General features: G+C 40.3%; 1 protein-coding gene across 1 annotated transcript in view; it reads right to left on the reverse strand.

Annotated features, from left to right (window-relative positions):
* The window catches only part of SULF1 (sulfatase 1), a 126,287-nt gene that overhangs the window by 38,263 nt on the left and 75,517 nt on the right, over positions 1–12,507 (reverse strand). The window contains exons 8-9 of the mRNA XM_041464478.1: positions 10,133–10,284; positions 7,918–8,087 (exon numbers count right to left, since the gene is read on the reverse strand). Of these exons, the coding sequence (XP_041320412.1) occupies positions 7,918–8,087; positions 10,133–10,284 (322 nt within the window). The remainder of the gene's footprint in view (positions 1–7,917; positions 8,088–10,132; positions 10,285–12,507) is intronic.

Consider the following 12,507-nt stretch of genomic DNA (forward strand, 5'->3'; position numbering starts at 1 on the left):
TCTCAAGGGAAAAGAGAAGTGATGCAACAGTATCACAGGACTTTGATAGAGATTAAGAAGTATGAAAAGGTTAGCTCCCTACTGAGCAAAGCCAAGCATAAACTAGAATTCCTTTTCTGTTGAAAAATCTTTTCTTTCATGTTGAAAAGTCAAAGTTTTTGTAATTTCCCATGGTTGAAGTTGATTATTAAAATGAATACTGTCATAATATTAACAAGATTTATGTCAGGAGCACAGCCCTCTGTGCTGCTGGCTAGCCAGCAGTCCTAGCAGAGGGAGATCCTTGAAGAAGCAAGCCTTAGGAATTCTGTCACCTACCATTTATCAGTAATCAGACAGAAAAGAAGGATACTTTCAGTGCAAATTTTTCTCTGTTTCCTTGGAAATTTGTCAGACAAGATGTTTTCCCATGAAAGAGTTCATTTTTGATTAATCAGCATCTCCTAGTAAAACCCTGGTTTTTTTCAGTGGGGTCCTGAGTGAGTGCCCCAGGCACAGAGGGATGAGGTGGCTGTGAGCTGCGCTCCGCCAGCAGCGCGGTGACAGCCTGCTGCTGTGCCAGGAAGGAGAGCCAGCTGCTGAAGCAGGCTCAGGTCTTATGTTCCCAGGCTATTGTGACCAGCCTCCTCCACATAATGGATAGTTTTTAAAAGCAGCACTCAAAGGTTTAGCAGGGCAGTTAAAACCTTTCACAGACACTATCCAAATGCATTTTGAATTTTCTGGGTGAGAAATGCAGCAGGCAGAGAGGGAGTAGAATTTTCCTCACAGGCAATTCAAGGAACAGGAACATTCTGTGAAATATCCAGTGTCACTGGCTGATGGATAAATGTGAAACGGGTCCATAATGTTGGAGAAAGAGTACTAAGGAAGAGACAGAAAGGAATTCCAAAGCCCTGCAGCTTGTACATGTTCCCTGTGTACCCCTGTTTGTTGGGCCTTTCAGAAATCCACCAGAACAGCACTGGTTACCAGACACAAGATCTAATATTGCTCTCAAATTTATCTACCTTTTTTTTTTTTTTTTTTTGGTATAAATGTAACCAACGAACCAAACACTGCAGACGTAAATCTTAGGGAGAATACTGCTGACTTCTGAAAACCTTTCCATGCAGTCAGATCTCTTCCTGATCAGTGATAATTTTTTACCATAACATTTTTTCTTGAAGCAGCCGGAGATATCAGTTAAATGTTCAGCTCTTATAAGTCCTTGAAAGTCATTATGGCATGGTGTGTCACCATTTCTATTCTTCCAGTTTTGAGAACAGCTTTGCTCTGTATTGACACACACTGCTATAAAGTATCACAGACATCTACATTTCCTTGATTTCTCTTTGCACTGGAAGATTGAAGTTGAAGATGTGTGCCATGTCTTCCATGGCCTCCTCTCAGTCATGGAGTCCATCTTGTGCTGAGTACATTAGCTGATCCATGATCAGCAGACAGTGCCAGGTAGCCCATTATTTCCAGGTTATCCATGGCTTCTGAGTCTGGCAAGTTGCTACTATAGTACTTGTCATTCTTGTAGAATATACTAACTTGGGCAAATCTAGATTGCTCTGTTGCTCACTTTTATTTGTCCAGCACATACTGTGAAGAACTTAATACACAGAGACCACTTGGCACTCCCTAACAGATCGGTTCTGGCACTGGAAGGCATTAGATTCTTAAAATTTTGAATTGATACCCTCAGTTAAACTAACAAAAAAATTCCAACTGCTATGTAACAATAACAGATGCTGAGCATAGGCACTTTCCTATAAAGGCATATTGATAATGAGAATATTTCACCCTGAGATTTTGTAATCAGTCACCTATGTGAATAAGTTTAAAGAGAAATCTACAGTGATAATCAAGTGATCTATAGACTATGGAAGGAATAAATATTTGGAAGCGCTAGTGCATTTTTAAAGAAAGATTCTCCACAAAATCTATAATTTTTCTGTAAACATCAGTTCAAGTGGATACTTATGCTGAGAGAAAAGGAGTAGTATTAGCAGTCACTGGTGTAATTAAAAGGTCTCAGTAACTCTTTCTGACAACATATTTACTATATTCATATATTTAAATTTGAACTTCTAAATTAAGAATGCATCTTATTTGGCTTTTAAGATACCACAATAACTTTAAGTTAGGCAAGAAACAATAAAAATACCCATCAACCCAAAAAATGGATGCTTGTACTTGAGGATCTATTAAAATGGGGTCCCCACACAAATAATTCAGAAACAAATTTCACTAGCTTCTACTAGTAACTGAACGGAATTGTCATATTCAATGAAATAAATGGAATAATGCCATTTTTCAAATCATTATTACAAAAAGATATTTTACAGTTAAGAAAGGATTGGGAGAGTACAGAATGTTTTAAGAGAATCAAGAATTTAGAACAACTTTAACATTTGCTTTCTAAAAAATTAATCTAATATATACATCTCTAACAGATGGGATAACTGGAGAGAAACAAGTATGTTTCCAAACATTTGTTCAATTGCTCATAGTAAAAATCTGTGTTTGCCCCTATTTACAACCTTGTAATTCCTTCCTGTTTCTATTCAATGAAAGAAATTATGTTCACAAATATACTGCCTAAAAATGTTGGGTTGGAATAACTCCATAAGTTCTCAGGGGGTTCGGTCCCAAAAGTGTTTGGCTAATCTTCTGTCTGGATTGTGAGTCCTCCAGTTAGTGAAAATAATACAGTACTTAGACACCCCAAGAACATATTCATTTCATAAAAATAAAAGTCAACAACATTTTAAAGTAATACCTTTGGTAAAACCGATTGAGAAAAATTAATACTTTCTGTACAGAATTAGCACCTCTATTATTCTTTGAAATATGATTAGCAAACATGGCATAAGTGGTCATGTTTCTTCAAGTGAAATAAACAAAGGAAGCAAATTCTTTGTTTCCAGGGAAAGTAGACTTCCAGGCTTAGACACTGTTCTTGGAAAGCAGGAAGCCTAGGTTCTGGGCAAAATTAAAAGTGAAAAAAACAAAAAAAAAAAGCCCACAGCCAGGGGCCATGGTCATTATTAATGTAAAGTTGAATTTCACCACTCTGGGTCTGCTTCTTCTGCCTTTTAAAATGGGACTCTTTTAAACCCAGTGATAGTTATAGACCTGGGTATGTGGGGTATGAAAGTTTCACTCCCCAAGTGTAACACAACTGCTATATTTTAGAATAAAGAAGTGAAACAGTTGTTGCCTGTTAAGTATAACACCTTTTTCATTCAGGCAACATAATTTGTTGCTCCTGTAGGAGTGCATTGTGCAACTAGAATATTACTTACATTTCTATTTCACAGCATTTCTTCTTGTCTTTAAAATCACACTCCCAATGACGCGTGCGATGATTGTGATCACCTATTTCTAAGCCAGGAGTCCAAGCAGGCCTCGGGCCAGTAGTGACACTGCACACTGACATGTCAAGAGTTATTACTGATGCAAATGCATGATCCCACTCTAATGGCCCCATGTCCACATTACAAGAAGTGCCATTGTTACTGACAGATGTTTGAGACTCGGCCTCAGTGATTCCAGGTGCAGCCACCTCACACCCCAAACTCACACTCAAGACTGCTCTGGGGATCCAGAGCTACAATATTTCTTTTGATGCTTCACCACTGCAGACCTACACACCTGTTATATCAGCACCCTTCATATGATCTTTAAATGGAAATATAAACTTCTGCCTTTCATATTTCCTACCTGTTCTTAGCTTGTTTCCTCATCTATTCCAAGATAGATCAGATTCCATTTCTATCTGCTCCTCCTAATGTTTCTAGCTTGGCAATAGGATTGCTTCCTGGTAGTCATAAAATCTGGCTGTGAGTCCTCATGCCAGCCCAAGTATTTTAACTCAGCACAGCCAGCAGTGGTTCAGATGTCCATTTTTTACATTCTTCAGTAAACCTGCCTCCTGCAGATTTTTACTTCTAATGTTTGTTTACTTCACAGCTTATAAACAGCCTAGGTCTGATTCACAGTTCCCCTAAGACTGGTTCACACTGGAAGGTAAAGAGAAGTTAAAGTGCCAGAGGCCCTGAGCATAAGAGATAATTCAGGCTTTCATCAGAGCATCCTTTGAGTCAAAGCTTTCCAGCTCAGCTGTCTGATGAAACAAGATTGTCCTGTAACATAACTTCGTATTTAACAACAACATTTCCAAAGGTTTAACAACCCTGCTCCCTAACAGACGATGTTCATTACCACAGCAAAAATCTATGTATTGCTTTCATCTAGTACGTCTTCTCTAGTCCCATTTTCTTTCACAGAAATAATGTTTGGGGGTAGTTAGAGTGCATGCATTAGTATGATTTATTTTCAGAAAATATTTCACTCATAGCAGCCAGGATAAACCTTCAGAAATATTTTTAGATGTCAGAAATAGTATATACATTATGGAGAGGACAAGTGGGAGAGTGGGAGGGGAGAATGGATGCTTAAAAACAATAAAGAGTCTGCTGCTTCCCATATGATATAGTTTGTGTTTTATTTTAAACTGGAATTAAAGAATTCAAAGGAATCACTTAATAAGTAAAGAGTGTACACATCATTACTGTTCTTGTCTTTGTAAGACTTTCCATGCCACTCCAGAGCTTGTTTGTGCTGAGGAGGAAAGGGCTATAACATAATGGTGGCATGTAATTCTTAATTTTCTTTTTGTTTTCGATGTATTGTTCATAAATCTTAAGGACTTTGCTGCTGCATTCATTTTATTTAATTTTGCCGTGTTGATAAGAGCGGAAATGAGACCAATAGACGCCCACACTTGAGGGCAGAGCTCTCCCTGAACTGGAGTATTTCCTGCCATAGCCACTCCCTTCTTTATGTGTGCCAGTGGAAAACTTCTAAATAAACTTTTGGGCTGTTTTTTTTGATGTTGGTTTTGTTTTGTTTTGTTTTGATTTATAGAGGCAGCATTTCAATGTTTAGCAGGCACTTTATCAGCAAAGAGACATCATGTAATTTAAGGGTCTGCTTCAGCTACTGTTCTCTTTAGCAAAACTTCTTACATGTGGTTGACAGGGTATCTTAATCCTTGGTTTGTAGGTATAACCTTCCATCTCAGTTTGTTAAGCCAGCAAGCAGCTTTTGACCTGGTTTCCCTTCTTTGTTGGAGGTAGGCGTTACAGTAACATGATACAGCAACTACATTTTTAAAAACAAAATCCAAGGTCAGATGGCTGTCACCCAAGGTCAAAAGGAAAGAGATTCAAATGGTGCTTGACCACCAAGGAAGAAAACCTAAGGGTTAAATGTTCAAATTACACAAACCTTGGCAGGAGGGATTTTATTGTTCTTGTTCTGTTTTCATAGGGAACATAGAATATTTCTGTGAGAACTGAACTTCTCATATCTTTCAGAGCATGTTGCTTATATTTTTGATAGAGAAATCAGTTGGAATCTTCAGCCACCCAAACCCAAATTAGCAGTTTATCTTCAATTTGTCTCATTTCACAGTCTGCAGACTGAACTTTAACACATGCAGTCAGTCAGTGCAATAAGAAACACAAAACAAGCCAGCAAGGATCTCTTGAGGTCATTGGAGAAAAAACTCTGCAAGAAGCTTGCCAAGAAATCAACAACACCAGAAGAAAAGAAGAAGCACAGCTGAGTGCTCTCAAAAGTAGCCTAGCAGAGCAAGGTATTTAGACCCCAGGAGTCCACAAAAACAAAAATTAATTTTAGCTAGAATTTTGCTTAATCTTTGCAGGTAACATGTAACCTGTATATAACATGGAGAGGCAGTTAAAAATTTGGAGACTAACTAAAGCCTTTTGCTCTACTAGCACAAGCTAGAAAACAAGCAGGCTGAAAACACCAAGCAGCAGAGTCATCAAGAACATGATAAACCAAAGCAAGTTCCTACAAGCACTTGTCAGAAGAGAGCAAGGAGCTTAAAATGAGTTGGCCTGGGGAGAGGTAGGGTGAGATGCAATGATTCAGTGCTTTTCTCCCAGACACCATCCCCACAGCTAAGCAGAAGCAGTTTGGATCCTGCCCTCCTGTATGATGGATAGTCCCCCAGCAGGAAGGATGGCTTGCCTGAGGCCAGGCAGTCTGTGCCACTAAGTGGGAGACAATCTGTTGAATGGAGTGAGAACAAATAGATATAACTCTCTTGCAGTGAAAAGCGGCAATTGAAAGGAGACATGGGAGAAATCCTTTCAATTTGATATAGTGACTATTCATTACTCTTCACAGAATGGGAAGTAGGGCTCACAGGTGGCATAATGAAGCTCCAGGTTTAGAAGGAAATAAAAAGTAGCCCTTTGTCCCCAGTGCACAAAGTGACACTGTAGAACTTGTTGCCACAGGATGGTGGGCCTGCCACCAGAGTTTAAAAAGAGATTAAACCAATGCAAAGAGAATGGGGCACACTGACCTGGATGCTTCACCTAAACTTGTGATTTTCAGAAGGTAGAAAAATAGGGGGAAAAATTGATGGTTTTACTTTCCGCCTCTCTCCACCATTGCTCCCTGCTACTTTCTGCTAAAGCACATAATTCAGGACTGAGGACATTCTTCCATACAACCCAATATAACAGGTTTCATGTATTCCTGTCTATCTTATTTACCAACTAAAATCTCAACTTCATTAGTTCCCTATATGAGTAGAAGCTACTCTGTCTAAGTAACTACAAAATCTTGCTGACTGGTTTGCATTACTTGCAAAGTCTGATCTCAGGAATGTGGGATCATGGAGAATATAACATTATAAGGTCAGGGAAACTGGCATATCTAGAAAGTAGCAGCCAGTAAGAGGATAAAAGATGCAAAACAACAACAATGTAACCATGTGCCATGAACAGCAAATATTTTTCTGGCCTTAACCAGTGATCAGTTTGGGCATGCAGTTTATGCAGTAACTACTACTCCTAGAAATTTTAAAGTATTTGATGTAAGTCAAAAAACCATCCTGATATGTGAGCTACTGCAGAGTGTCCAAAATACAATTTTTGGACCAAGGAGCTTTCCCACTGTCTAATGAAATTAATTTATCCTCATTTTGAGAGGACAGATAAATGTACAATCCAGCTGAAATATTTTAAAAAGATGTTTTTTGTGATTTTCTTTTTGCTGTTGGGTTGTTTTTTAAAGATGTGCAAATACATTGTTTCAGCACAAATGGAAAGACTGGTCTACAAACCCATGGGAGTCACAAGTTATACATTGTTTCAGCACAAATGGAAAAAAAGTAGACTGGTCTACAAACCCATGGGAGTCACAAGTGCAATGGAAATCTTCCATAGCCTCTCACTATAATGAAAAGGACCTAGAATATTCAAAGCAGGAAGCAAGATGAGGAATTCACAGATGTGGAATCTCCACAGATTTTTACCTGAAGTTGCTTTTTCTTCTAGAAACAAAATGAAGAGTTGCAGTTTTTTGTTATAGTTTGATCACCAGAAAAGATTAAGCGTGTTATTTAAAAGTGCAGTCTGATAGGCTATTTTGGGAATCTGCCAGTATCTAGTGTATAAACAAATCTGGTGCACTCAAAAGCTTCAAAAGGGTGTTTTTACTCAATGCATTCAGTTAGTTAGAGCCCAGGAAGCACATATCTTAGAGGGAAACGAAGGAAGTAATATCTTTCCAACAGATCCTGACCTGTGTCTACATATTTTCAGGGTATTGTAAGAAGCTGCCCTTACAAAGCCAAATACTGACCTTTTAATCTCCCACAACTTCCCAGGAGGAAAAGAGTTTCTTTCTGCTTTAATAATGGTCAGAGCTGTCACTCTCCCCCGCAAAAGGAACAAGCACAGCAAAAGAAACAAGCAAACATTCTCTGCTTACATGAGTGTCTTATATTTGAATTGCCTGTTCCTGAGCTGTCTCCATAAACAAATTCCTCGCAGAAGCAGATACAAGGAGCGGGTCTGGCAGTGTGTGAGTTTCACTTACATGTGCTGTGAAGCATTGGGGTAGAGCTCTGAGAACTGCGGTGCAGAATCCTCGGGGCCATGGGGTGCAGCGTGGCTGATGACCATCATTATGGGCCTATGGGGATATATCCTCTTAGACATTCTGAAGTAATTAATGCTCTCATTAGTGATTAGGTCTGTGAAGTAGTCCTGGAACATATGATTAACACAAAGCAAAAGTTACAAAGTGCATGATTAATTAGATTTCATACTATCATGTTATTATGTTATTTTCCAAGTCCTCATTAAAGCTCAGATCAGGAAGTAAAAGCATACCATCAAAGAAATGTATGATTTGAGGGAGCATAGGGGAGACTGAGCAGTAATTACTTTCTTAAGCAGGCAATGCCACATAAAATGAGACAGTATTTTGCAAATCAGATACAACAGAAAGTATTAAGTAAATTTGATTACCAGATTTGGTAATATAAGCTAAGTAACATTTAAAATGGCAGACTGTACTGACAAAGATATGTTTCTTAAATTTCATTGATAAAACACCTTCACAAGGTAATGGCTCCCAAATAACATTGAATCCTAATCTGGTTTTCTGTTTACATAAACCTTTATTGCACACTCTTTGTTCAGACTATACTTTTGCATATGTACAAAGTGGAAGACAGCTACAACAGGCAACAGATTGCAAAAAATCTTAATCAAAGAAATTGCAAATGAGAATGCAGGGAGCAGTTGAATTCCTGCAGGCTCTGTTCATTTAATTGTGCAACTTTAAGCAGTGCAGCTGCTGAGATTAAGGTTGTGACTCGCTAATAAACTGGCTTAACCCACAGCTAAGGTGGCAAATGGAAGTCTACAAGGAAAAGGGAGGAAATAGAACTAAGAAAAAAAGATGAAAACTTAAATTAAACCACCTGCCACCTTGGAGTATTCACTGTTGGCCTGGAGGTCTAGCTCGAGCTTCATTGAGAAAGTGCTGAGACAATGTTTGTAATTTCAAGCACTTCCAGGCATGACTAATCTTATGTTGTGGATTCGAGGCCCTGAACAGCTGCAAAAGCAGAGCCTGAGGGACAAGGTCTGTGTCGCATGTCAGTGCTAGGACAAGCCAACCAGCTGTGACCTCCTCGCTCACCCGCTCCCTGTCCCCTGCCCCTTCCCCTCTCCTGCAGCACGCCTGGACATGCACAGTAGCCCTGGCTGCTACAAACCCTGCAAGCATATGGATGAGACAGGGAGTGATCCTTTAGTTTCCAAAATGGATAATGAGTGTGAGGTACCAGGGCTGTGATAATTTCTGGATTTGTGGCCTGAGTGAAATGCCTGTATGACTGCTCTTCCAAAGCATCTACTCCCCTCCTGTTTCCCTGTTTATTCTAGCTACATGCACAGGGTGTGTAAGGAATGTATAACTAACCAGTATTATACATTTCCTTTTTTTTTTCTTTACTCTGTATAAATATATAATCAGTATAATGTAATTTCTATGGATGGGAAAATCAGAAACAGGCGTCACTAGCTTCCAATAAAAACTCATTACATGGGTCAGAAACCACAGCTGCAACATCTGTATCATCTTCCTGGAGCTGCAATTTGAGGAAATTCCAGATTGCTTTGTGCAGGCTGGCCTGTCTGAAATCTGCCCTCCTAAGCCTTTCCAAGAAACTTCATGGCAGTGGGCAGGTCCCCTTGGCATACTTTCCACACTTTGTCAAGAGCACAAACAAGCTCTGAACTTTTCCAACGGCCGTGTTCTTGCCCTTATCTACCCTCATACTCATATCCGGAGTCCGACACCACAGGCACACAGCCTTTCTTTGGTGTGCACTCTACAATGGAAAACAACATTAACCAAGGCTCTTCTGTGGGTAATAACTGACAACACTCAGCAAACTTTAAAGTTCAGTAGTGCAAGGGACACAATTCTTTTGGGGAAAGGCTTTTATTTACTGTTTGCTTCTGCCAAACCATCACATTCTGTCAGGGAGAGGGAGGGAGGGAGGGAGGGGAGGAAGGAGGGAGGCATCACCAGGCTCCACTGAAGAGCCTTAGGAACATTCTTCTGTTGAGTGATTAATATTCTCAGGTGGAAATTGATCTGAAATGCCCTGGAGAGAAAATGACATCTCAATTTCATGGCTGTAGTTGTTTAATTAATTAATTATCTGGTTAATTAATTTTCTGAAAGTTATTTTTATACGGATTAATCATGTGGCATTTATGTGTCTGGAAAATACCTTTGCATAATCAAATCCGTGCTTCTCTTTGTTACCATTGCGAGAAATGGTGTAATTATAGAAGCGAGAGTTCTTCACTAATCCAACCCACTCTCTCCACCCAGGAGGGATGTAGCTGCCATTGTATTCATTGAGGTATTTCCCAAAAAAAGCTGTGAAGTAAAAAAAAAAAAAAAAAAAAAAAAAAAAAAAAGAACACACACACGCATGAGGCTTTGCAATCCAAGTCTTTTAGTTTGAGTCAAAAGAACATATGAATGAAGAGAAAATGTGTTAGAATGAGTCAGAGTTCCTTTACCAAAAATCTTCCTTTTATAGCTTAGAGGGTTTTGAAATTAAAATAAGTTATTTCCAGACTTTTATGAGAATTGAAAGCTTTCGTGACTCTATGTTTTATTCTTAATCTTTTTGGAATCTAGTGTTCATGTGAAATATTTTCAGGGTTTCTTTTAGAAAGAATATGTTCCTCTTGGTTTCCACTTGAATATGAAATAAAAGCTCACTGCCCAGAGGAAACATCTGAGAAACACCTTGTGGTTTTCAGCAAGTCCTGTGATGTTTCAGAGCTTGGCTTCTGACTTTTTGAAAGTTCAGGCTTGCTATCCTGGCTACATTTGCTGCTTTGATAAAAGGTCTGGGAAGCACAGATCTCTATCCCATTAGGACACATTTGGGTAGAGCAAGAAGGGATCCCCACCCTGCTTTGCTGCCGCATCATCTCTAAGGCAAAACTTACAAAGAGGCGAAGGCTTGGAGGTCAAAATCCTCTACCTGGCCTGCCAAACTCCATGTAAGTTTTCCTATTAGCTCAAGGTTACAAGTCGGAACCCACTCAGACTGAAAATTTCAGCCTTTGCGATAGGTTTATAGGTGCTCCTGCCAATTCATCTGCAAGGAAGTGGGAAGGAAAGCAGTTTCACAATGCAGCGGGCTCCCAGCTATCCAGGAGCTGTGGTTTGCCTGTGGCAAAGATACACAGACACCAAAAGCCAGCCAGCTGCCCTTGGAAGGAAGCATGCTTAATGCTGGCATGGGACCCCGGCAAATGCAGCCACTTTCCTTCTAGGGAGAGAGGGGTATGGGAGGCCTTTAGCTGCTTCTGTATGGTCTGTGACCTGGACAGAATAGTCAGCTCAGATGGGTCCATTCTGCTTTTCCACTGCATGGGAACTGCCGTGACAAAACACCTGATCAGGTCTGCCATGTGGGGTTTTTGGGATTTATTATCTCCTGCTTAGTCCCAGCAACCTGCTGGGGTGCCTCAGTATCTTCACTGCTCCCTGCTCCCCCTTTTAATTTTCTTGAGGTTTACAAGCCCCTGGAGGGTCACCCGTGCCAGAAGTTCTGCTGCCTGTCTGCACACAGGTACTCCTTGTGCTCACAAAGTCAGACACCATGGAGGAGGAGGGAATGACAGAGACATCTCCCTTTCCAGGGGCAGAGTTCTTCACAGCTGTGCCTGCACCCCTCACAGTGCTCAGCCATTTCATTGCTGCCAGTCCCAACTCAGCAGTCAGGCCTGTCTGCAGAGAGCTGCTGCCCAGAGATGCTGTCCCTCAGCTGGGAACTGGGACATACCTTGAATCCCTATGCTTGTTTCCTACTAGGAAATGAAGTCACATTGGAAAGCCTCACATCCAACCTAGACACATTCAATCTAACCAAAAAAAGCACATTTGTGGAAGGGCTCAAATAATTCAGATCTGATTGATGTGGGCATGGTGAACTTCTTGGGAAAACTGGTGGAAAAATCAAAATGTTCATAATTAAGACTTGTCTGAGGCAACATAAATATGATGCAATTCAATCAGACAACTGCCAAATGCCAAATGAAACCGGAGATTACAGTCATATATAATGTTACTTTCCTACACCACGTGGAATGTGACATATAAACAAGTCCTACAGACACTAGACCAGGTTTCCAGCTCTTCTTCCTACAGCCACCAAGAAAGCAATCCAACCTGTCTCCTTTTTTATCCTGAGGCGTACCAGGAATCAAGAACTGTGAGGTGAAGAGAGTGACAGTGGGCAGGGAATATGTGCCCAGCACTGTTGTCTCCTGGAATGGAAACCATACCTCTCATCTAAGGCAGCCAAACTGGTTTAAACTATCAGTCATATATAATGGGAAAGTATATGGATGAAGGTTGAAATTCTGTGAGAAGGGAAGCCAAGGAAAGAGGGAGAGGGGAAGAGAAGTCAGAGAGAGACAACAGTGAAGAAAATATGGGAGAGTGATGTAACAGAGAGAGAGGAAGCATCGTTGAGCAGAGCAAAACCAAGGGCAGTCTGTGGTTACAGGGGAAATCTGAGGTCAGCCCTTCCGAGTGCCATCCCAGGTCTACCAGCAGCTGCTGTACGATTCTGGGGAA

This window comes from Pyrgilauda ruficollis, unplaced genomic scaffold, assembly GCF_017590135.1.
Source record: "Pyrgilauda ruficollis isolate IOZ18807 unplaced genomic scaffold, ASM1759013v1 scaffold18, whole genome shotgun sequence".
In the NCBI taxonomy this organism is placed as follows: domain Eukaryota; kingdom Metazoa; phylum Chordata; class Aves; order Passeriformes; family Passeridae; genus Pyrgilauda; species Pyrgilauda ruficollis.